The sequence below is a fragment of the Mugil cephalus genome, chromosome 10 (genome assembly GCF_022458985.1).
Source record: "Mugil cephalus isolate CIBA_MC_2020 chromosome 10, CIBA_Mcephalus_1.1, whole genome shotgun sequence".
Classification (NCBI taxonomy): Eukaryota; Metazoa; Chordata; class Actinopteri; order Mugiliformes; family Mugilidae; genus Mugil; species Mugil cephalus.
Window position 1 is genome coordinate 8,881,315 of NC_061779.1, and position 26,502 is coordinate 8,907,816.

Genomic DNA, 26,502 nt, shown 5'->3' on the forward strand with positions numbered 1-26,502 from the left:
TTTTTGCAGCGTCTCTTCTGTACAAATCCACCTCTATATTCTGCTCTGCGATGATACAGCGATGTTATTTCTCGGGTTATTGATGAAACACAGGGTCTGACCTTTGGTGTCTGTCAGCATCTTGGCAGGTAACACTCACTTTAGTCACGGGGGGGGGGGGGGGGGGGGGGGGGGGGGGGGGATCAAATTTTGAGATCTCTCTCTTTTTTCTTTTTAATTATTATTTTTCTGCCGCCTGCCTGGGTCGACTTTAGCAAAAGCTCTTTCCGTCATCAGAACAGTAAAAAGAAAATAAAAATATATATATAAATAAAAATACAAATTTGAGTTGGGAGAAAACCCAATTAGCAGGAGGCATGAAATCTCCTGGTGATGTCGGAGTCGGGATGTTCTTGGGAAAACCACCCAGGTGGATTGTGATGTGTTTCCATGGCTGCACGGCCGCTGAGCTTTATACAGCTAACGAGCTCTAGTCCGTCAGGTTGCAGTTTATTTTTTGTCTGTTGAATTTCCTCCATTGAGGAGGACTCATAATGTGCCATATCTGGTGTTAATTAAAAAATCCCCCCATAATAATAACAATAATAATAATAATTATTATTATTATTGTTTTATCTTCTAAGAGTAGCAGTGAAAATGCAGCCACCTCCTGTCTTCACTAACTGGTTCGTCTTTTTTTTTTTTGTTTCTTTTCTTTTTCTTTTACCTCCGGCGTCGCCCTTAAGCGAAGGCCATATACGTGTGGTTGTTGCCGCTGGACTGATAAGTGTGTCTGTGCTATTCCTTGATGAGGCGGTAGATGTGGTGCTGTGCCCCGTGTTCGTTGTTGGAAACCTCGAACACGCACGCCATACACAGCAACGTCTCCAGAGTGTCTCTCTTGCTCACCACCTGGACACACGGGAACAAAACGGGGCAAAATTCAAAACGGCTCTCAACTGTTGTGTGCTTTATTTATGTCCAGGGAAGATCAATCCGTTATTTTAGAGTAGTGGATTAATCTTGAACTTCTACCAGCATTTCAAACCTTACAAACCTGTTCAAGACAAAAGCTCAGATTTATTCATTTTATAAAGCACAACTGCAGCATAGTGTTGATTTTAACTTCAAATTGAATGTGAAATGCAGCTCTATTATTGATCTGCTTCAGGTTGCTTGCACCCACCTACAGCGTACCATTAACGGTGAAGCTACCTGAAGCGAACTGCTTACAGCTTGTAAATGCACTGGAAAGCAGCGCTGTCGTGTTAGCCATTAGCATCTGCTCTAGGTTGTTTGTCGAAGACACAGGAACAACAACTCCTGAACTCTGAACACCACCCGACAATCAAAAAAAATAAAAAATAACGCTCAAAAAATGTTGGTGCACAGCAAGTAGTTTAAAAAAATGTCTGTGTTGTGGTGCCTCCTGCTACACTACAAAGACACACTTTCAGTTTTATCTGCAGTGATGATATAAACTGATCAGCTACAACATTATGACCACTGACAGGAGAGGTACAGCACAAGGTGTTGACCTGGCCTCCAAATTCACTAGATCCCAAACTGACCAAATATCTGTGGGATTATCCACAGAGGCCCCTCCTCTCAACCCACAGGACCCAATACTGACCCACACACCCACTAACTGACATCCTGTTTGCAGACACCACAGGACAACCCTCAGAAGAGTCAACTAACCCTAGACAATATTACAAAGGTGGTCATAATGTTATGCCTGATCGGCGTATAATCAATATATAATAAATAGCCGTATACTGAACTATACGACGTCCTCACCAGCAGAATAGTGAAGTTCTCCAGCACACTGTTCATCATGTACTTCTCAGGCAGGTGTTTGAGCTTGTGGATGAAGTTGATCATGTATTCACACATCGGAGAGCGACTGATTCTGTAGACGAAGCGTCCGTTCTCAAACCTCGCGTACTCCGTCTGCGGGGAAAGAAGGTCGCCGTCACAAAGTCAGCCGGTGAAAACCCATCGGCCCCTATTTGCCTCCGGCTGCAACACTGTGGGTCTGTTGCTGAGCTTAATCGTGTGTTACAAAGTGCAGCTTCTGGGTCTGACGAAGCAACACAGTGCGTTGCATCGTGGGAAAGGGAGTCACTGATTTTGAAGCATGCATATAATAAATATTTGTATGTTAGCATTAGTATATAGTCTACATTTACTTCTATCTCCATTTATTGTACATATCCTATAAATTATCTTTTTATTTTTTTTTTTAAACTACCTTTTTTTGGTTTTCAGGAGCCTAACTGATGTAGTCCTAATTGTATTACTCATCACAGCAGCTTGTTTTTGTTCTTTTTGTTAACTTATACAAGTACAACAATTTAATTATGGGATAAATATCATGCCATGATTCAACACTGGAACAAACTGTTTAAAAGTGCGTTCAGGGCTTGAAATGTTCTAAAACTGTTATTAAACCTTGTACGACTTAAAGTAGCTGTGAAGGTTTGCGTAATGGTTTTAAATTTGTAAATCTGAAAACTGCTGTACGGGTCGGAAGGAAAAGGTTGTAAAACCTTAAAACTTGATTTTGAAAAAGGATCTTTATTGGAATGTAGTAAAATAAAGTCAGGCTCATGGAGGCTGAGACATTTCCTCTTTATCTCTCTCTCTCTTTTTGACATACAGGAAACGCCACAGGCCAAACTAAAACGTGAGCCTTGGGTAATAGTGCGCCGCATATATTGATTCCCACAGATAAAACTCTAAGCGACGCCTTTTAAAAAACACATTTTAAAACCTTCCTCCACTGTGCTTTATTTAAGCAAATGAAAAAACCCTGAACCACGACAGTTTCCATGCGTCCTCACCTCCACCTTCTCGACCACCTGCTTGCCGAAGGAGCAGACCTTGGTGGAGCAGGTGATGGTCATGTTCTCCGAGCTCTCGTACTGGCTGCTCACGCCGTAGAAGGCCGCCGGGTCGTCCTGCACGTTGTAATTCAGATCCGCCTGGAAAAAGGAGCAAAAACAGCTCTGTTAATGAAGATGTGAGGAGCACGGAGGTTGACCAACAGTGCCCTCTGCTGGTCACTCCGTCACTACACCGCACATGGCTCAACACTAAAATTGACTTAAAAATGTCAGGAGCTTCTCAAGATTCAGAAAAGAAAGCAGGAACGTTTGCTCATTTTTAATTAGATTAAGCAACTAAATCATCTCCTGTAGTTCTGCCTCTGTCAGGCTGCACTGTTGAGCAATTCTGCATATTTTGATCTCATTCTTTTCCACATTTTCAAAGATTGTTTTTTGTTTTCATCCCAAAACAATAGATGTAAAAGTAGCTATTTTTCTTTGTTCCAAGTTTTCCTACATATTTCCTCCCGACTATACTGTCTGTATCTGTACATAATGTAGTGTCTCCCAAGAATTTGCACAGCTGGTACATCACAGCTGGAGTCTGTAAAAAGCAGCAGGTAGGCTGGAAGATGCTTGTTAAAAAAAAAAAAAAAAAAAATTCATTTCATTCATTTTTTCATTCAGCCTCCTAAATGCAGAAGTCAACAGAGAGAAAGATTAAAATTAAAATGTCTGTTTTATTTAAGCCAAATATTCTTTACAAAAAAAATACACGGCCTGAAGAATAAGTATCCTTTGTGTAACTTTGTGTCATCAAAGTTGAAATCTTCAATCAGAGCTGTGAGAACACGCTGCACCTGGATTACAGGCCAGGACAAAGGAGGAAGGGTTTGTACTATTTGTAATGAGTTCTCTAAGGAGCACTGACACACAAACAACAAGTCACACATATATAGACACACACACACACAAACACATACGCACATCAAACCGTGCAGCAGATTATCAGAAACATGCTCCATTGTGGTGGATCTGAGAGCTTTGTAATTAAATTCAGAAGGGAGGCTGTGTGCGCGGCCCACACAGACACGCTCTCTGTTTGTTTTCATGCAGCGAGCGAACCTCGTCCCTTCTTCTGCGTTTACCGTACGCTGAACCCTCTTCACCAGCCCCGCGGGCTCACGGCCTCTCCTGCATCCTTTCTGCTGTCAGTCTGCAGTTGTCTTTGATAAACCACGCCCACGAGCAGGGAACCAATCACAGCTTAGCAACGGTAACTAGGCACAGCGGATGGATTTCTGCATAAAAGCAATGAGGGGCCCCTACTAATGATTATTTGTTTTGATTAATCCATTAATCCATCTATGAAGAAGAAACTTTTATGCAATGATTCTAAAGTTTGGATTTATTCTGTTTATTTAGGAAAAATAGTGTTGGTTATGATTTCACTCTAATGGTAAAAAAAAGAAAAAAAAATACTGTATTATTACTGATTTACTGAAGATTGTTTCCATCCACTACAATTTTCGGCCCTGCATTTAGACTGTATAAAAAGAGGACACCATGACAGCTCCTTAAAGGTGAAGCCAAAGCAAGTAGAGCTCCCCCTGGTGGATGGCTGTAGTATAGGTCATAAGTTCCACCACCTCAGTGGCCGAACTAAAAACAACTAAAATACACATAAAATACATTGTTTTCTGTCATTTTAGGTAGTTAATACATGCTATTAATGATGCCATGATTTAACGTAAATTATAATGAGAAATGGAGCTGTATTACTGACTAAAGCAGAGGCATCAAACTTATTTTAGTTCAGCAGCCACATTCAGCCCAGTTTGATCTCAGCATAATAGCCTAGAAATAACAACAACTTCACAAGTTTTTCCTTTTGTTTTAGTGCAAAGAAATATGAAATGTTTACATTTAATAAACTATCATTTAATTAGGACAATTTAAGCACATTCCTGAAGTCTACTTAGTGCTTCGCTGTAGTTCTGGGTCTCCTTGTTCTGTTATGTCCACAACACTGACTAAAAGAGTGCACCACCTAGTGGAGAAATTAGGAATAGCAGTTACTTTTATTAAACGATTACAGCTAACGTCTTCTGTGTAATTGTTGCACTTTTTTTGCAAATTCATCCCAGGGTCCAGATTGGACCTTCAGGCAGGCTACGGTACAAAATTAGTCCTGTTAATAAAGAAAGAGGAGCAGCTCACATCTCTCTGCTCAACTGAGCTTTCCTGTGGCGAAATAATCAATAGCCGTTCTCATCTTTCATATATTTCATTAGTTTTTGCAGAATTGACAATACAAAAAAATGGGAATTCTCCTCTAGTTTACTTCAAACTAAATTAATGCGAATCCCCAGAGGTAAATCTGCCGTCATTAATGTAATGTATGATTTTTGTGGCTCCTTTAATTAGGGACAAGTTAGAGAACTTGACACATCCGTCGTATTCATTAAAAGTCCTTCGGTGTCGCGTGATTCTGTGAAGGCTCAGTATACTGAGACAGAGACAAACAGGTGGAAACAGAGCAACCTGTGAGTCGGGAGGTGAGCAGGTGTTCAAACAAAGCAACAGTGCTTTCATCAGACCACCACCCTGCACGTCCTAGGTGGAAAGACACAACACACACACACACCTCACCTGTAGGTGTGTGGAAAAATACCGTACAAGCCCGTCCACAGCTGACCACACACACAAAGAGAAAAACAACGGTACGTGACGGCGCATTTACTGACCCAGAACTTGATCAGGTAGAAAGCGTTTTGCGGGCCCACGCTGAACAGCTCCTTCAGTCCGCCCTTCTTCTCCGGGAACTTGTCGTAGATTTGCCTGATGTCCACGCACTCCAGCAGCGGGTCGCTGTAGCTCGGGTTGCTCTGGCTGATGTGCACAAACAGGTGCTTGTTGTACTGGGAGAAGGAAAAGAAGTGGAATCAGGACGGAGGCAGATGGAGCGTCGACAGATGGAAAAACAAAACACTTCCCTTAAGGGAGAATAAAAAACTGAGGATTGTGAGCTGGATTAGAGTTGTAATGTGGATGTTATGTGAGAGAAGATATTAAAAGAAGCAACATGCATGAGAAAGATAAAAAAATACGAGCAATGCAAAAAGTTTAAATAACTGGAAAAGGGTTGAACCAAGGACTTGTGTAGTATTGGTGCGTTTCATTCACCTTGGAGGGCAGAAGTCACATTATTATTGCTATAATGTTGAACTAAATTTAGGCCATTTAAGATACACAAATCATAAATGGAACAGGTGACTTGAAACAACTCATGAGTTTTTTTTAACTCGAATTAATTGCAGTGGTGAAATTTAAAAGACCACAAATATTCTAAAGTTTTAATGTTTAATTTAAATGTAGAAAAGAAAAACACCATTAATCACAGTTTGCCACGTTGGTGTTTTGCACCGTTTTGGTTTTACCAGGCTATTGTTTTTAGCCGTTGTTAGCGCGACCTGGATTTGTAGTTCCCATATACGTATGTCGAGAAATAGTGTCTGTACGACCGATCAAAAACTAATCAGAAGGAGAAAATCCAGCTTCTGATGACGTTCCAGTAGAAAATTCCAACTTGGAACTCGGAAATTCCGACTTCTGAGTACAAATGAAACGCACCATGTGAACAGACTGAACCAATCAGATTAAGAGAGCTGGTGGTGGTGTAAATCTTTCATAATCTGATTTCCTAATAACCATGTAAACTCATGATGTGCTGCTTTCTCTCTCTGGTTGGAATAAATTCATTTTCTCTGAGCATCTTTGCTCCACGTGGGGGAAAACATCAGGTGATCCATGTTTGAAAAAAGACGAACCAAGCAGGAGTCCAAGCAACAATGGAGATGTGGTCTTGTGATCTTGGTCACGTTCTTCTTCTACTCTATCAATTCCGCGCTGGAGAAAAAAATCTTCTCTATTTTAAACCGTTACGTTGGAATCTCTGATGAGAACGACTGACCAGGTTGATGAAACATCATCTATGTTCGTGTGAACTTGGAGAGAAAAACTCAGGTTCAATGAAGAATGATTCACCATTTAACTGAAATTTTATTTCTAGCTTCTAGCTTTTTTTTTTTTTAACAAGCTGAAGGGATTAATCAGACTTCAGTGTGTTTCAGAGCTTGGTCAAAGTTAGATCTCTCCAACTGATTATTTTTGAACTGACTTATACCCCCGGTGTGTGAGGTTATATTTGGTATAAATGTAATAACCAACTACAAATCCATGGAAAATAGCTGTAATAATTAGAATAGTGAAAAAATAAAATATTTCCCTAAAATTATTAAACATTACAGACAGAATTATTCTCCTTTTTCCATTTTCTTTGTCAGCCAATTAATGTAAATGTTGATTTCAATTAAGTATTTCTACCTTAAAAGATCTACATTAATGTAAATACTGCAGGAAACGTGACGCCATTTCACTGTCTTTTTTTTTTTTACAGTCCAAACTGAAAGACGAATGCCAGCTGCCTGCGAGCCCAAGGTAGAAAAACGACATTGAGTCTGCAGCGTGTCAGGATGACGGATGGGCCGAGCGCTCGGAGAGATACAGCTTCACAAAGGTTATTCATACTCGGAGACACACAAAGAGGCCGCGACGCTGTTCTCCGCTGTGAGGTTATCTGTCATCTCTGTTTACGGGACAATAGGGAGAGCTTATTGTCGAGTCCGTGCGTGCGCCTGCGTGTACTCACTGCCTCCTGGTCCCTCTGCGTCTCCAGGAAAGAGGAAAACTCCACCAGTCGTAGTTTGGTGGTGCCGATGGAGCGGCCGTGCCACGCCGGCTCTCTGTGTGTCTGGGCTGCGGCGGGAGGCTCGTAGGCTGCAAGACAACAACAACACAACTCCGTTTAACCTCCCTTCATTCGCCACTGCCATCGTGCACAAACATTTGTGTGATTTACCGGAGTCCCTTGGAAGAAAAAAAAAATAAAAAACGTTGACGTCGAAGCACTGAAAGGCAGTTAACACGAGTAGATGTAACAATGACGCAGGGGAAATCCCTCGGGTGCTGACTCCGAACTCGTGTACGCTCCATTTACAAAAGCCTCTCAGATCCCTGGCAATTTAGCTACCTGCTATTGTAACTAGAGGCTGTCATCATCCACTTTGACTGAAATGTGCAAAAAACCTGCAGGGACCTCAACGGGGTTGTTAAAAATGAATCGAGAAAGATCAACAGGTCCGGTCGAGCCGCAGGTTGAGTTTTTAAATTCCTGGAGAGCAGCTTTTGTTGACTGATATTATGGTTAATGACACGGGACCATGAGCCATAAGGTTAAAATGTACTATTCCTCCCAATACTTGATGTCTGCCGCCATTTTTAATAAGAAAATATTGTATTTTTTTTACATTTGCAGCAGCAGAATAGTTTGATTTAGACCAACTCGTTTTCAAACTGAATTTTCTATATGTTTTAGTCTGGTTATTTATTGAATTTTATTTATTTTACCAATTTATGTTTTTTTGAGTCTGTCTTTTGACTGAATTTTACTAATTTTTTAAAATTATTTTTATCTTTTTAGTCTGGTTATTAATTGAATTTTATTTATTTTATTATGTTTAACCTTTTTGGTGGATTTTTAAATTTTATTTACTTTAATCCTTTAGGTAATTACTAAATGATTATTATTATTATAATTTATACAGTTATTTTTATCTTTCTAGTGTTTTCTGAACTTCAAAGTGGAGCGTGTGGGATAGCGTTTCCTCAGTGTTTTTTAAATCTGCATGTGCGTGTATGTGTGTTTACATATGTGTGTGGTCTTGTTGTTTTTTTTGTATAGCACTTTGGGCTGCATCTTTTCTGATTTTGACTGATTTTAGTTTAAGGGCCAGTTTGACCTCAAGGGGGCCGGACCACTGACGCAACTTTTACTAAATCACTGCAACCCCTAGTGGACAAAGTCAGAATAGCAGATACTAGATGCAGCTAATATCTTCCCAGTAGTTTTCGCAAATTCACTCCTGGGGCCAGATGGGGCGGCCGTTTTGGCCCGTGGGCTGCATGTTTGACAACGCTGATTTAGCGGATACCCTGAAAGTATGAACAATGTTTGGTTTCAATGGACTTTTTCCAAGACTGGAAAATATGTTTGTGGTGTTTCCATTATTTAGTCTAGCCCACTGACTAACATGTCAAAATAATAGGAACGCATGTCAGCGCAACACAATACAATTCAATAGTTCTACAAACCACAGAATCCACAATGAAAACACAGTTGAATCTCTCTGTTATGTTAAAGAAAAGCTGAACGTCAAAACCTTCATGCAGCTAAGATTTAATGCAGGACTGTTCAATTAGAATGCATTTGTTTTCACTCATGTACCTAATGATGTGGCAAGTGAGTGTTTAAAGCAAATCAGACCAGAATGAATAAGGCCTGGTTTGGTTACATGAGACAGACAGAGCTGCATGTGTGGGTCGCTCTTTGAGTTCGTATTTTTTTGGTTTTGTTTGCAGAAATAACTCAAATTGGAGAAGAACATGTTAAAAAAAAAAAAAAAAAAAAAAAAAAGGACTTTCATGCACCAGCCAACAAGTAATCGTCAACCTCTGTACACTCACATATTGGTGTCAGACTGGAATCGTACGAATATTCAGTATTTCTATTGTTCACCTTGATAGATTTCACATCATTTGACGCTGCAGACATTACAGCAGACACCTCCAACGCTAATGTAAAAAATAAGACGAACTACACTACAGGAGGAAAAGTCAGGTTGACACCGACTCCCTCTTTGTGACCTCTTCAAGACAGACAAAAGGAGACGGGGCGCCCAGACGGAGTCAAAAACCACCCCGCGGAGAGACAGGACCGCCGGCCCGCGCTGCAGAAAGGAGATAATTGAACCGTGGTCCCTCTCACCTGAGATCGTGGTCGTCCCCGCTGTCTGCACGGAGTAGGCTTGCTGAGAGAACGGCTTGATGCTGAGAGAAACAGAGACACAGACAGACAGGAGAGCATTCAGAGGCTGAGAGACGAGGAGACACAGTGGGGCCAGCGTCATTGTACCTGCATTAGACAGAAAGGAATTCTGCCCGGTGTCTTGTGTGAACGGCGGCGGCGGAGTGCGGAGGTCAAGAGCGGCTCCGAGTTCAGTAAAAAGCTACACCGGTCCCATTTACTGCCATTATCGCCACGTAACAGCGGCAGGCAACGGAGCGGAGAGAGGCGTCGCGCGCCGTGTGAAGAGAACATAAGACGAGGGAGCAGCAGCTGCCTCCACCGCATTTTAAACTCCGAATGCGATCTCCATACTTCAAACCAACTTTGTCAACATGCGTCAACAGCAGATCCCAGACGTCTTCATGGTGACAGTTTGTGAGTTATGAACTAGAGCTGAACAGAAATGTGCCTGATGGGACATGTTGATGTTTAATGTGGTCATAATGTTGTGGCTGACTGGTGTAGTTACAGGCTTATTAAACATGTGTTTTACTGTATTTATAGCTGGTGGAGTGAAAATGCTGGGACGTTGCGTAGATAACGTGTCCATAGCAACCTGTGAGGACACCCGCCTGTCACTCAAAGCGGCCACGTCCTTAATTCTGTTTAGCTCTAAGCGTGGATATAATTGAAATGGGTGAGTTAAATAAAAATTCCCCCCATACAGTTGTCAAGAACAGGGGAAACTGTCTATCACTTTCTTTCTGCTTTAAAGTTGGGACACGATTCACTGCTGGAGCCAGCATCTTGTGGACATCAGTGGAACTGCAGATTTCGCTTAGTTTAGACCAAAGTCGTCCATAAAACGTCTGGTAGCAAACAGGCTAATGCTAAAACTGTATCACCAAAGAACATTATTAACCGTTAAAGGCAGCCATTGACGTTAAAGATAAGAAGGAAGGAGGGGACTCACTCTTCTGTGGTGGAGCTGGACTGTCCTCCAGGAATCATCCCCTGCCACAACTGGAAGTAAAGACGCACGTTAAAACACAAAGTTCATTATTATTCATGGCTACAGTGTCTGTGTCTGTGTGTGTGTGCGTGTTACCTGTGCGTTGCCGGGGAAGCTGGCGCGTACTATTCCAGGCAGTAGTTTGCTGTGTATGGCGGTGGCTGAGACGATCTGAGCCGAGGACATGGAGGAGATGCTCTGCAGAGCTTTGTCCTTGGCGTTCTGGTCCTGGATGTCAACACACACATCGACGGCGTCAACAATATGCAGCTGATGCACAGGTTTATAAAATAATTCATCTCTGAGCTCCTCTGGTAAACCTCCTTCACATTGCCTTATTTAAAACCTGCATACCTTCACCGTGACGCTCCATGCTTGCTCCGTTTTATATTTTGGAAGGGGGTCTCCATAGTAAGCACATGGAAGAACATAAAAGGTAATAGAGGGGAACGATACAGCCCCAAAAGAAATTTACTGCAAATGCAAATAAGTTTCTTTGACTCAAGTATTAACACTAGTTCAAGATTGCATACGTTTTTTTTTTTTCTTGTGTTGGGAGTTCGGCTACATCCAGTGTTTAACCCTCCATATACCGAGAGAAGAAATTAGCTGGAACCAGCTAACCTGCGGCTAGTAAGGGATTAAAGAGTGTGACCTTCCTTCGCTGTTCCTGTTATCAACATAAATCCAGCTCTAATCAGTGCAGGGCTGCGTGTGCTCATGTCTTAATCCCCTGCTTTTCCTTAAACTGTCCCTCACATTTTTCATCTGTTTGGGTGTCGTTTGCCGACGCGACGCGTGCAGCAGAGCTAACGCGACGAACATCACATCTCAGATTTACAGCGAGTTTCGACTCACGGGCTCGTTTGCAGAATCTGGACCGAAGGCAACGTGAAACTGGGAGCAGAAAACAGACGAATGAAATGGAATTAGAGGAACTGCAATAGCTGGAGGATCACTAATTGGCAGCTTCACTCAAGTTAATTGGCACAGAGAGATATCCTCTCCTCCTGGGGGAGGTAATAACATTATAGGAGGTACTGAGATGGGAATCATGCTGGATTTTCATGGTAAATACCAGGAACCATATGGGTTTGATAACATCCCTTCTTCAAAACGGCCCATGTGTTCTGGTTTAAGCTCTGATATCGGGGTAAAGTGAAAGGAGGGATTGTTTTAGAAGCCAGGTCACGGATTTACAATTATATTCTTCAAAGTTGTAAACTCTCGATGTGCTGGTTTCTCTCTCCATTCTCTCTAAACAAGTTTGCTCAATGTGGGGTAAACATCAGGTGAGGAGTTTCCAGGAGGGACAGAAACGTGGAGGTAGAAAAACAACAAGTTGTTGAAACGAGAAGTGTTTGAAAAAGATGAACCAAGCTGTAATCCCTATGGACAGCAACTCTTCTTCTTCTGTTCCATTTCTGGTAGATTTTACATAGACTCATATATGCTGTCAGATAATTTAAAATCGGTGTTAACAATTAAATCTCTGATGAGACTGATTTAAGTCACGCTGAAGAAATATTGCTCATGTAAACATAGCCAGCATGAGCCATGTGAGTTCTTCACAATAAAAGCCGCTCTGTGTTTTAATAGTGCTTTGCTTTGGAAAAAAAAAAAAAAATACAGATAAATTCGATAATTTTACTGTTTTCAGTCAATTGAAATGCATTATATATTTTAAAAGCCCTACATTGTTCATCGTGTGCGAGGGAAAATAATCGGTTTGATCTGGTTTCACTCTGGTTTCATTGAAGTGTGAACGTCTCCATCTGATATCGTGCTGGACACGTGGAAACATGTGGTCATCTTCTTCTACATAATTAATTCAGTTTTAGAGATAAAGTTCTAGGGAAAACTCTTTCTTCTTCTGTTACATTTGGAGCAGATTTGACGCTCCACGGCAGAAGATAAATCTGATCAGATCACATTTTATTTAACGTCCATGTAAATGGTTGGAAACTCTAGAAGACTCCAGAGTAAACGCAGCTAGTGTCATTTAGTGTCAGCACGTTTTATAGGAAGCAATTTAGCTCTATGACACACAGGAAGGACACCTAGTACATCTACACTTTGTTTGTTATTACAGTCTTTTTGTGGAAGTTTCTTATAGTGCCGCAGAATACCAGCACATCCTACAGCTTAGAGAAAAAACGCAACAAATACATTTTCTTTTCAACTTTTTATACCCAATATCGATAATATCTGGAGGTAGATTAATGTAGATTAATAATATAACTTTGTGCCTTTAATAAGTTACCTTCTTGGGTTTAAATGTTATGTAAAGGATTAAATATTTAATATTTCATACAATTTTGTGCGCATCAGAAAAAAACATCTGAGTCCAACATGTTGGAACCAAATTGACAAGAGGTGGGATAAATATCGATATGGCAATATATCACGATATTTTTTCTCCCGATACAATTTTTAAAGAAAAAGTCATGTTTGGGCCAATCAAGAACGTTTTCCGGAAATGGATCATTTGGATTAATATTGTTTTTTGACTCAATTTGTCCAATGAATTATCACAGATGTGCTTATATACAACGTGTATTTTAAGCTGCATTTAAAATTTCTCAGTGAACTATGTAGAATATTGTAATATATATCACAATATCATGACACCGCAATAATGTATCGTTTCATAACTCAAGTATCGTGATACGCATCGTGAAGTCCTTGCCAATACCCACCCCTAACACTGACTCAAATAACCTTCACTACCGGCTTTAATGAACCGTCTGTCACTCACTTTATGATGGCAAACATCAATTCAGTCCTCACTCTGTTGCCATTCAGAGCCGCTCTCCGCAGAAAACAAGCGCCCCTTTGTTGCGTTACATGAAGTTAATTACAGCCAACAGCGAGGAAGGAAGAGAGAGAGAGGGAGGAGGAGGAGGGTAAGAGATTAATAGACTGAAAGAGGGGGCGGAGAGAGAGAAAGAGAGCGAGAGAGTAAGAAGGATAGAGGAGGGAACAAATGAATGAATGTATGGATGGACATGAGGGAACGACAGGAAGAGGAGGAGACAGACACTGGAGGGGAGTGAAACCCTAAACAGGCCTAATTAGACACCTAGGATACAAGAGTCACTGTGACAGGCATCCTTCCCAGCCTCAGAAATGTTAACGAGCGCAAGGACTAACACTGAATCTTTTTTTTCTCTCCTCCTTTTCGTCATGTTGAAAGGTTCCACGACAGGGGCGTGTACGGAAGAAATGTCATAGCTGAATATTCAAAGGTCTGACTCATAACAAACACGGCACACTTTCGCTTTCAGCCTCTTTGCCATCGATAAAGTTTGATTCAGACTTACCACGAGAATCTGCAAAAACGTCAAAGGTCTGAAAGGGTCACATGCAGCTAATTTGTGATATTGGGATATATTAAAAAAATAAATAAAAAATCTGCGATTGGGTTTCTGTGGGTGGCGCTCTTTCAGTCTGCAGTTCTTGCTGCAAATCCTCTCTAATCAGCTGTTTGTGCTAAACAACGAGTGTGTTTTTGATCATGAGTTTCACACATTATGGATTCCTTACCTTTAGTTTGGACTGAAACTCCCTGGATTTCCTTCTAGCCAAGACCTGGATGTGACTGGATACCTGGAGAGGAGAGGAGAGAGTAAAATGAAAGGGGGTTGGAAAAGAGATGAGGAGGAAGGGCCAAACAGTGTGTTGCCATGGTTATGAAAGGACTGTTGCCACACTGGTAGCGTGCACACACACACACACGTGTATAGACACACACACACACACACACACACACACTGCTCCCCTGACAACAGCGAATAGACCCATCTATACACATCTATTCAGAGAGCAAAAACACACCTGGGAACACACACTTTACCGTCCCCTCATGTACCGTCACAAAATTTAAACAGTCACTTAACGTTTCTACCTGAGGTTGCTCAACTTACGAATTTAATGAGAATAAGAGCTAGCTTGCACAAAAAAAAAATTGAAAATAAAAAGTTCTCCCACTAGAATTTCTCTGAGTAACCCGCCTGTTTTCCTTTAATAGTTTTGCAGCAAACAAAAGAAAAAGATACCTCCCCAAAATAGACATTTGAGGCTTGGAATAGCAGCCCTCAAATGAAACCTTTTAGTTTAAAGCATAAAAACATTGTCTCTACCAGTGGTCCGAAATCTCTGTATACTACCTTTGTAGCCCAGACACGCAAAAGCGACATCAAAGAATTACTGGCAACGAAGGTCGAGTGTGACATTTCCTGCGTCAAGGCCAAAAAGTTGCTCTTGAACACAGCACAAAGGCTTCATCCGACAGTCAGTTAGCATGCTAGGTAGCTAGGAACGGAGCTGGCCTCTCCTGAATCATGCTGATCAGCTTTTCTACAGTTTATTTAGTCTCGATGGTCATATCGTTGTGGAAAAAGCATTTGGTGAACTTCAAATCCACTAATAGAAATGTGGATGCTGACGCTTTCATGCATTCACAGCTGTTCACGGTTGTTCACACTTTTAATTCAGATTCAGCGATTAATTAATACAATATTGCACTTTTGTTGCATTTAATCTTGGTTCACTTCAAGCTCACAGATGAATTGAGTCACAAAGTTGTGACACAACCTCAAGAAAACAGTTTTGTCATTGGTTATCAATATCTTTGGGAGAAAATTAGGATTTCAGGAAATAATCAAAGTAAACGAGTGTGGTCATTGGTATTTATTGCTGTTCTGTGATTCACGTACCAGTGGTCTTTTTATGAACATGTTGAGTTTGAACCATAGACTGTATAAAAAACAGACACCATGACAGCTCCTCAAAAGTGAAACCAAAGCATGTGGAGCTCCCCCTAGTGACTGGCTGCAGTATAGGTCATAAGCTCCACCTCCTCCATGTTAGTGGGCGGGACTAAAACCCACAAACTAAAACACTAAAGTACACATCAAATATATTTGTTTTCAAGGATGATTCCTGTCATTTTAGGTAGCTAATTTAATGTTGGTGTACCTTCAAGTGTTTTCTGGGAAGTTTAATTTTGGTTGTTTTCTGCTATAAAGACAGGATGATTGACAGTTGCCATTGACAACCATTCAATGAAGTCATGAGAGTAGGCCGTGAGAGTAGGAAAAGATAAAACAATAAGTACAGTGTGTAATCCAACATTACTTTGTAACCGGCGGAGATAGGGCAGAGCGCAGTACTAATTAAACGCCAGTGAGTCTAGAGGAAGTGTGGGTGGGTCATTGATAACGTGGCTCCACTCTCAGACAGTACTGCTCAGACTTTGGCTCCAAACTCGCAACATGGCGCCGCCCGTATCCTTGGAACAATGCAGTCAGTTTGACCAATAGGAGGAAGTGGGAGACGTGTCATCCATTTCTTTTTTCTACAGTCCATGCTTTGAACAAGCAGCTAGGTATATGTATATGTACTACATATTTGTATGATGAGAAGGAGCACTACCACTTTTCCAAAGATGAATCAGGCAGAGTACTTGAGTAGCTCGACTGTCCTCGGTCAATTTATTCCGAGTGCAATTTCCAAACAAATTGACCAGAGAGACAAACATTCCTGGTCTTGGAACAACACAGAAGCATATATCTAAGTAAGAAGCAAGAAGCAACTGTTTAATATATCTTCAGATATTGTTCCTATCCTCCTAACAGGTCAGACATTTCCATCATTGCCTCGGCATAACATGCTGTGATACATACTGTAGACAGTGTGACTGGACTTAAGGCATCATTACCTGTTTCCTTGTCCGCGTCTTCCCTGTTCGGAGCTTGATGTATCTGGCTATCAGCTCATTACGACCTGGAGGGAAAAGACAGGGAAGGTGCAGAGCATTAGCCATTAGCTTTACATATACATATATGTATATATACATATATGTATAGCAGAAATCACATGACTCCGACAAACAACTTAGAGGCTGATTTAAAGCTGTTGACCCAGCGACCCTGTGACGTGCAGTTTCACATAGAAACGCTGTAATCACCAATACCCCTGTTGAGCCCTGCACACACACACACACACACACACACACACACACACACACACACACACACACACACACACACACCACGGCCCTGAATACACATGACCCAACAATACAGGCATTCATGCGGACCGGCCGTCCCCTGATTAAAGGAACCAGCAGGCCAGCTGTACCCATGCTTACGTGCGCGTGTGTGTGTGTGTGTGCGTGTCTGCAGACGTGCACGTGCGCACACACTTTCAATGGTGAATAATTCAACCCATTCAAAGGGGAGCACAGCAGACTCAGCATGACCTGGCCAGTATAGATTAGTGGGAGAGAAAAGAAGCAGAAAACCCACAACTTCACATGCAGAAAGGCTCGTCGGGAGAGGAGCGGGCGCGTGTTGGTTAACGCTCTCAAAGCGGCGCATCTTCTAGCCAGAACAGATCACGGCATTATAAAAACCGAAAATGACATATTTTCCTCGGGAAATTACGTAATCGGACTTGATATTTTATTTGCTAACAAGCAGATTCGGCTCAGTTTGGTTTGATTTGGCTTCTCTCCGCGCCTGCACTCTGCTGCAACCAAGTGGAAAAGCAAAGTCGGGCCAGCTGGCCAACTGATGGTCAAGATCAGCACAAAGCCAAACCTCTACACACCACCCAAATGGCTCGCAACAATAGCCCTAACTAACTAGCAGATGGTGTGTGTGTGTCTTTCTATGTATGTGTGTGTGTGTGTGTGTGCGTGTTGTGTCCAGTCCCACTCTCGCAGAGATAGGCAGCTTAGACTGATAAAATCTACAGCTCTCCATGCAGGTGTTTTCCTTCTAGCAGTCAAAAGCTGTAACTGACGAATGTGCGCATGCAAACACACACACACCCGTAGATGTATATACATGCATGAGTACCAACACACACACATACACACATACACACACACACACACAAAAACCAGAGTGAGTCCTGGCTGCGGAGGCTGACATCTGACTCCAGAGGGGCCAGCTGGTCTTTCTAGGAGGCTTAACGGTGAATTATCATCCTTCACTAACCCTGCGGCACACATCCCTCGCTCTCGCCCTCGCCCTCCCTCTTTCTCCAAAAAAAAAAAAAAAAAAAACTCCAGCACACACATCCACACACACACACACACACTTCCCTCCCCTCCGTCCGTCCATCCATCCATCCTCTGTTCCCCCTTCCCTCCTCCCTCCTCCTCTGTCCCTCTTGTAGTGAATGGGCTTCCCTTCTGCTCCCTCCCGCTTCCTCCCTCTCTACTTGCCCAGTGAAAGACTTCAAGGCCAAAGTCAGATGGTCATTAACCGTGACGAACAGAAGCAAAACCCCCCCTCCACCCTCCTGCTCTCCTCATCTCTAGGCCGAGGGCATTCAGTGCTTGAACGGAGAGGAAAACAAAACAAAGAAAAATTACTTTGTTAGTTGCACGAGTTTGAGGATCTGACAGCGGGGGACACCAGACAGGTGACGCTAAAATCAAAACCTGGCTCAGTTTACAGTAGATCAATCTTGGGGGTTACCATTTGCGATAACATATCGCTGAGAGAATATGGAAAATATTTGGGGTGTAGTCAATCCTGAAAAAAAAAAAAAAGGCACCGCTGCAGTGGTTTACCTTTGCTCCCCGCGCTCAGTTAGTGATTAAGAGCATCGGCTGCTTTATAGAATAGCACGAAACCCCTTTCAGAGTAAGGTCAGAGCCTCTCTGACCGCGCTCGCTAACAAGGCCGCAGCTGAGTGGTGAGCATTGTTGTGTGGCCTGGGAAGACCTCGGGAGACCACAAGTCCCAGGCCCTGGCCGGCAGCCTGGACTCGCCACTGCCTGGGAGGAATCTGAGCTCGTTACGACATCTCTTCCCTTTGTCACGGCTCCCGGTAGAAGTTAATCTTTCATTTATTGCAAACAAGCCGCCTAGTTCCTTTAAAGAGTAACTAAACCCTGTTAATTGTTGGCCGCCAGGTGATGTCACCTGCAGAGAACGAATGGCGTCACCTCACCTCACTTACTGGACAACGGATGTATGCGTGAAGCCCCTTTTTATTAAGAAAACATGCACTTATTAACTATATAATGTTGATATGTTCATATAACTGTGTTTTTTTGTATGTTTTCCACTGTTGAACTGTGTCTCTGATGAATATGTTGTGAGACTGAAAGGAGATATTGACTCTAGCTCTAAAATAAGTTCTTTACTATAACATATCTCCTTGTTTTCATCCTATAACTGGATTCATGCGTCTGCAGAAGGTCTAAAGTACACGCCACAGACCACACCAGCTTTGACTGGTCTAAAATAAATTTCCTCGTCCATGTATCTCAGTGTTTGAACAGGAATGCATGAATGAAACTTCTCCCTCCTTCTTTCCTCCTTCACGTCATCTTCTCTCTTTTCTGCTGCAGTGATTCCAGTGAAAGCGCCATCTGCTTCGGTTCATTCCCACAGAAACTCAACACAGCTGACTTTGATTTTTACGCAGCGCAACTACAGGACGACGGCGACACGCAAACACTCAAGTACGAACCATACAATGCAAAGGCATCCGCGTAGACCGGCTGCGGAAATATAAACGTAGACTTGGACATTTGTTTTTTCTATTGTCATTCAAAGCTATACAGCAGCAGAGCACATTTAAAAGAAGTAATGCTTCACTGACTGCCAACAGCCGAGAGGATTTTTATCCTCACTATTCTCGACGGCCGCGCCTCTTCCCGAATGGCTCAAGTGTTTATTAAAAAGCCAGATATCTCCTTTTTTAAGACGAAAACAGATCGTTCACCAAACAAGGTTTAAACTAATTTCTCATCACACTTAACACAACATTCATATAGACATTTAGGCCTAAAAACAAATATATAAAAGTCCATATGAACAACGCCCTCACATACCTCGTAAATGAAAATAGTCCACAAGGTGAATATAACATTACTTAGTCATTTTATCTATGACATTAATAAGTCTAAGGAAAATGTTTATATTCCCCAAACGCCTCATTATTGGAGTTTCATTTCTGCCACTGCTTCGCCCCCTTGCAAGAAGCATGGAGGAGGAAAAATAAATATGAAGTGGCCAAAAATCCAGTAAACGTGTCGGCCTAATGAGGCTTTTCACATGCTACAAAATGCACGGGTTCAGAACTTTTGCGTTTCCGACATAAAGTCAACCAGTCGTTAGCTTGCTTGAGTAGTTGTCTGGTGTCCTCATAATGAGCTCAACATGAGCTCACGATAATAATTTAATAACTTCTACTGCATTGATCCCACAAGGGGAAATGATTTTTCTGCATTTAACCACACAGCAACAGTATGCTGCTACTTGGAAGGCAACCAGGGAGCCAGTTGGGGGTTGGTGTGCTTGCTCAAGCCACGTAAGCCACGGTCACGGGACCCTTTGGTCCCAGGCTGCTCCTCTAAGCTCCAGCTGAAGGCTGCATCTCTAAGCACAGTTTGCTGCAGTAGGGTTTTGTGATTTTGCACTATTGAGTGATAAGAGATCAGACTGCGCGGCTGTACAAGAAACAAGAAACCCCGATAATGTGCCACACTCCTTTAACACAGGATCATTATGCTCCCGGCTTTATGACGGCAGTTCATACAATAGCTAGGTAGGTGAACGCGAAAAGGGCATTCTTTCAAAATGACTCACACTTGGAGCCGAGTCATTAGTCTTGATTTCGTAAACGCGGTCAGACTGGAAACAAACAGGACCGTTCAGTCTCGATGAAGGAGGTGATCTAACACCTCCAGTTAGAGACAATTACATCTTCAGTGACAGGCGGCTTCGGAACGCCACCGCCTCCCGCAACACGTCTGTTTCCAACGTGCTGCTGATCCGCCGCTTCAGAGACGGAGACGGCTCGATACCAATTTTCTGATTTGTCGAATAGATCTATATGGTGTGTCTGTAGGGGACAAAGCCGCGTGGCTATTACACTGTACCTCTGCTGTACCTTTTGCCAAAGATAATGGCGCCATTATTCACCGGTTTCTATTCCCGCTCCCTCTTCCTTATTTATTTTTTTTATTTCAGTCAATTTCCCTGATACACTCACATCCCTCTCTTTTTTCCTTCTGCCGGTAATTTTCTTGGAAAACTACAGAACTGCTGTTAATGATAGTGATAGGTTGGATGTGAACGGTAAAGAAAAATCAACTGCATGCGCTACGTTACTTTGTGCAAGCACAGACATTTTTAAGAAATCAACAAGGCCTCCAAGATTCAACACAAAACAGCATAACATATATGGATTAAAACTAATACTACTCAAGTCTGAGCCAAACTAAACGGTGCTTCACAGGCTGGTTTGCACAGATGTTCTAGGTAACGATTAACATAAACACAGAGACGGGAGTCTGGGCCAAACGCTGCTCATCCCTTCTCGCTGTTGACGCCTTTCCTGCTCTGGCCCTGAAAGCAGACTCTGTCTTAACTTGATCAGGCCGCTGCGATAAACCCGTCAACAACCCGGACACAGAGTCAACAAGGTAAACAAACGGTGCCGAACATGCCACCGAGGCAGAGAACAGAATGAGGCCGATTGATCCGGCCGCCGATCAATGAAACAAAAGGAGCATGAACGGGAGGATTAAGCGACGGGGCGACTTTTGAATGGCAGCGATTTCACGGTCGCACCTGCTTAAAACATTAAGATCTGGAGGGCGTTTATTCTGGATTAGTGAAAGACGTTTTAATGCCACAACAAATACCGCTGTCTTAGACAAGACAGCGCATCGTAAAAAGATCATTAAACCTGAATTCATTCATTGTTTTCTTTCTTTTCTGTTTTACTTTAGCTTTGCCATCTCCGGCGACGCCATTCCCAAAGTATTAGTCCATTTTGTCTTTGCTGTTTATGCTGGGCTTATAGGTTCCAGGTTTAAAGAAAGAGCAGTGACGTCAAAACCAAAACATAAAAGGTGCAAATAAAAACTAAGAGTTAAAAATAACGCTAAAATGTTTGGCATAGCTGAAAAGAGCTGCAAATTAGAGAGGTAACTCTCCTTGGACGCTTCCATACAAGAGAAACAGTTGTGACTCATCAGAGAATGGACATGGGCCTTCTGAGGGTGGAGGCCAGGTCAACATCTTCTGCTGTTTTTCATGTTTTTTTGAGTTTCTAAACTGTTTTGTGTGTGCATCTGCTGGCTGCATCCTGCTGGGGACGGCTGCTGCCATCAAGGAGTGCGGTGGGCGGTACATGTCTCGTTCACGTCCACGTCAATGCCAGGTCCAAAGGTTTCCCAGCATTACATACTTCTCCTGTCGGTGGTCATAATGTTGTGGCTGATGATGTATTTCCCATTAGTTAGTGCTGCTTTAAGGAGATGGTAACGCTCCATCTAAATTTCATTATGATGCGTGTTTTAACTGATAGAGAGACAAAGAAAAAGCTGTGCACACAGCTGGATAGTCCTTCGACCAATCAGAGTCATTTTGTTGCAAACAATTTAAACTCGACTACACCCAAATTATTTTCATGGACGGCAGGATTCGCACGGAGCATAATCGGTTCCCAATGGAGAGCCTCCAGATCGGTTTTCAAAAAATTAGCGGGCGGGGAAGTTAAGGCCACCCACGAACACAAAAACACTCGCGCCCTACCTCCCAACCTAACACAATAAACAAATAAAGTAACAATCTTTCAGTGTCCACATACTTTTGGCCATGGTTCAAAACACATGCCCTGGGGTCTTATCAAATGTGCACGGGGGCAGGAAAATAAATTGCTGCTTAAAACCTGCTGCTGCTGCTGCTAGATGTCTAAAACAGTTATCAGAGTATCATAAAGAAATCACCAGAGTGGACTCAGAGAGAAAGGTTGGGAGAAGAAAAAAAGAAGAAAAAAAAAGAAAAAGGCGGCGTGAAAGAGAGAGGGAGGGAGGCGCAGCTGGTGGCAGCCAGAGGACCATCTGTTCATCACTCTATTAGTTCACACACACACACACACACACAAATACATATACTCTCCCTCTTAGTGTCACGCTCATACACTCACAATGCACCTATAGCCAGCTTCTATTTCCTCCCTTTTTACAGCTTATTTTTCTTCCCTGTCACACTTGATGCACTGCGAGACAACGCGCGTCGTTATTCTCGCCGTCTGACACCACGGCGAACGTTTCCACAGCTCGACCAGTTACCGGCTGTGTTTATGTCACTGTTCTGAGAGGTTACTCTAGACGGTGGCGCGCTGTGTGAATCATTTTGATGAACAATCAAAGATTATTCACACTCATTAAATGGCGTGCGCGGTTATATAAAAACGTGTGACCTCTGCTATGCAACAAGTTCTTTCTTTCCCCTGAAGACATAATCAATTGCATCTTTTTTTTTTTTTTTTTGTTACTCACCGTACATCTTTCCTTCATCTGACAGAATAATCTTCCTCCTTCCACAGGGTGGATATATGGCTAGGGCCTCCTGGAAGCTCTGCTCTATGTCGGGGCTCCATACCCCCTCGGGGTCCCCATCCATGGTCTTGTCCCCTCCCGAATCGCTGAGTCTGTCCATGTCCTCCCCTGGACTCTCGCTGCCGCTCCAGCTACTGCGGTCCATACCTGCAGCTAACTAGCGCTAATGCTAATGGTTTGACCCCAAGGAGGTGACACGATATATATATATATATATATCTATAAAAAATAAACTAATGGTAGACTTAAATTAATAATGTTAATTATTCACTCCGAGCAGGGGCGGCCAGCTGCGGACAACTAGGGGGCTAATGCTAGCTGCTGTGTGAACGGTGGTAGCTGTGGAGGATGAATGATGGAAGTGGACTGGTGTCAACTCAGCAAGATGGTCCACGATCCAACGTCAGACAGCAGGAACTCTAAAGTGAAACACAAAAAGAGAAGAGTTGTATTTAGTGAAACGGAAACAAGGAAGTCAAATATTTATGTCTAAATGGGCCTTTCACAAATATTTGTTTATTACATAGAGGTCTTGTACTTCAGTTTTAGATTCATCTCATCGGTGAGAAGTTTTTTCCAAGCCATGCATGATCACAACCAGGAAGCAACAACGGCTTCAGACACTTATCTGACATGTATTAATCTCTCTTGTGCACCTCAGTTACCGGTAAACACTGACAATGTTAACACTTCTATAGGTTTGTAGCGTCTTTGTGACTGAATTAGCTCTGAAACATGGGGAACCAAGCGTATTCCCAATCAATTCAAGGCCGATTCTGACAGTTGGCAACTCTATGAATAAATAGCTACCACAGTAGCCCATTGCCAGAAGGTCCGTGGCTACTAAACAGATTTTAAACCTTGGACTCATAGCATTTGGAAAACTTTATTAGATCGACACATTTGCCCAAGTCTTGGCTACTTGATATTTCTTTTCCTCCTGCATGCACCCTTAGAAAGATGTTAAACTTAAATTTGTATTTAAGTCAAACCTTAAACTGTTGCATCTGCAAACAAATCTCAGATGATTTTACTCTTATTTCAAAACCATTCCCACAAGCAATTTACTGCAGAAACACAAGGAAGGTGGGTTTCAGGGGGAAAGATTTTAGATTTTTTTTTGATGAGAGTAACTGAAAGTCAAAGTTTTGATTTGTAGGTTCAAGCTGCATAAAATGATAAACAGGTAGCTGAAAAAAATAAAAAGAGTCAGTGTTTTAAAGGTGATTAAATCCTACAATCCTGAAGAATGGGTGAACTGATTGACCACTCTGCTGCTCACTGCCGTCCAGGAGAAAAGAAAGAATTTCTGATTTTCAGCCTGCATTTTCCAGGCGTAATCCAGAATTTCATTTCAGGAAAATGGGGCAAATATAATGGAAAAAATAGGAGGGTGTGGGCATTCTTCTCTCTCTTCGGCCTATTCTGCGATTCGTGCCGGGTATTGAGTCTGTATTTTCACCAAGAAAATATATTTTTTTTATAACGCTTTAAGTTCCGATCAACACGTCTTAAGCCTGTATCCCAGCTGCGAGAGGAAAATTATTGCTTCTTTTCATGAGGGAAACTGCCTATTTTGTTAAAAACCGTTGTGCTGCATCAAATCCACACGCGCGCACACACAGCAGAGGAGCGTGAATGAGGGACAGACGTGCGGACTACTTCTACACACAGCTACGAGCTGATTTAGGAAGGAAAGGAAAAAAAAAAAAAAAGAAAATCCAAAAGGGGCTTGCCAGCTGCCTACAATTCTTCTAAAATCCCCCACGGTAAACAGCAGGGTTGGCGCGGTACACACTCACACACCGACATATGCACACACGGACACACAATTACAGTGCCAGCCCCTTGGGCGAACACATGTCATTTTGTCGGGTCTTCTACTGTTCACACTTCCCATGCACTGTCCCTAGCCACAGCCAGAACTAGCCTGTAGTGTGAAGTATATGTCAGAGAGAGTGTATGCGTGTGCATGTGTATGTGTGTGCGTGTGTGTGTGTGTGTAATTGTATGTCGGCCTGGCTAATTTTAACACAATTACACTTGACAGTACCCACACTCTGAAGCACGTTAAAGCAGCAGGCAACATTTTGGACACGTTTTAACCCCGTCTGTGCACTCGAGCTCGGCTCAAGGATTCTTTTTTCTTTCTTTCTTTTTTTTTTTTAACACCTGGGGGAAAACACACTGTGAGTCCGCAAAGAAAAACATCCGTTGGCTCAGACTCGCAGGCGTGTGTAATGAATGGGATCTGCTGGGTTTTACTAGAGTTTGTCCTCCGATTCCCTCTCCACGCTCATTCTCTTAACATTTCCGTTTCCTCTCCAACTCACCAACTGTGCTTTCTTGCCCTCTTTCTTCCCGCCTGCCTTTTTTTCTCAGGCAAGGATTAATGCATCCCGTATGTATCCTGCATGGTTGGAGTACCAGGAACAAGATTTTTTTTTTTTTTTTTTTTTTAGCTCGAGTATCTCTGTTGTTTTGGTTTTCTTCTCTCTCATTAATCGCATTTACAGCCATAATTACAGGAGACCAAAATGGAGATAAAAAGAAAGTCACAATTATTGTGTACATTTTTATTTGGGATGTCCCAATCTGAACAGTTATTTTTTTTAAATGATTGAATTGGCTTCAGCCTTTTGTAGTTATTTGCTGCTATAAACCATAACTATAACTCGGTGTCATCAAATCTTCTTTATTTTTAGTGGTGGTTGGCTGGCATCAAAGAGCAGAAGAAGAAGAACCGCTGAAGTTGCATGACAATACATTAACTCTGACAGAAATGTTTATTGGACTGAATCCAAGCGACTCTCTAGGAGAATAGAAGGAATAAAAGAAAAGACTTAAGGAATCTCCACTGAAGGAAATTTAGGTTATTTGAACCAGAAGGTTAGTTTAGGCCTGAGTGTGGAACTAAACGATCTGCATGGGGTCCCACAAAGGGGCCTATAAGATCTTCCTGTTGGTCATTTCTGTTACGCCACTTTTGTCATAGCAAGTTGTTGTATTAAGGATGTTCGTCTCCGTCGTGGATGTCTCCCACCATCAACGTTCAGCCAGAAGACTATTAATTATTCCACTGGATGTCACAAAAGTTGTTTTCTCCCCGTAGCCATCCACTTCCATCTCATTCTGCCTGAAGTTGTATAATTTTACAACTTCCACAATCCCATGGCAACTGTTACAAAGACACTTCCCTGTCTAGGTTAATGGAGCTTTGCTCATTCTGATGGTTTAAACTGATCTTGTTTTGTCACTGTGTGGATTCTTTTATTGGGTTTTCTTTATAGAGTAGCTGAGGCATCCCAGACCAGTTAAAAGTTTGGATGTGTTTAGACTAAGACAAGAATACAAGCAAGCCACAGTAATCCAACCCAGATGTACTAAAAGC

The 26,502-nt window shown here is 42.4% G+C and overlaps 1 protein-coding gene across 1 annotated transcript in view; it reads right to left on the minus strand.

Moving 5' to 3' along the window:
- Window positions 1-610: 610 nt before the first annotated feature.
- The window catches only part of tead1a (TEA domain family member 1a), a 39,523-nt gene continuing 13,631 nt past the window's right edge, over window positions 611-26,502 (minus strand). Inside the window, exons 2-12 of the mRNA XM_047596768.1 lie at window positions 23,052-23,530; window positions 16,452-16,516; window positions 14,276-14,338; window positions 10,826-10,957; window positions 10,691-10,740; window positions 9,697-9,758; window positions 7,522-7,649; window positions 5,558-5,731; window positions 2,826-2,966; window positions 1,780-1,932; window positions 611-891 (exon numbers count right to left, since the gene is read on the minus strand). Coding sequence (XP_047452724.1) covers window positions 778-891; window positions 1,780-1,932; window positions 2,826-2,966; window positions 5,558-5,731; window positions 7,522-7,649; window positions 9,697-9,758; window positions 10,691-10,740; window positions 10,826-10,957; window positions 14,276-14,338; window positions 16,452-16,516; window positions 23,052-23,256 — 1,287 coding nt within the window. The 5' untranslated portion in view covers window positions 23,257-23,530 and the 3' untranslated portion in view covers window positions 611-777. The remainder of the gene's footprint in view (window positions 892-1,779; window positions 1,933-2,825; window positions 2,967-5,557; window positions 5,732-7,521; window positions 7,650-9,696; window positions 9,759-10,690; window positions 10,741-10,825; window positions 10,958-14,275; window positions 14,339-16,451; window positions 16,517-23,051; window positions 23,531-26,502) is intronic.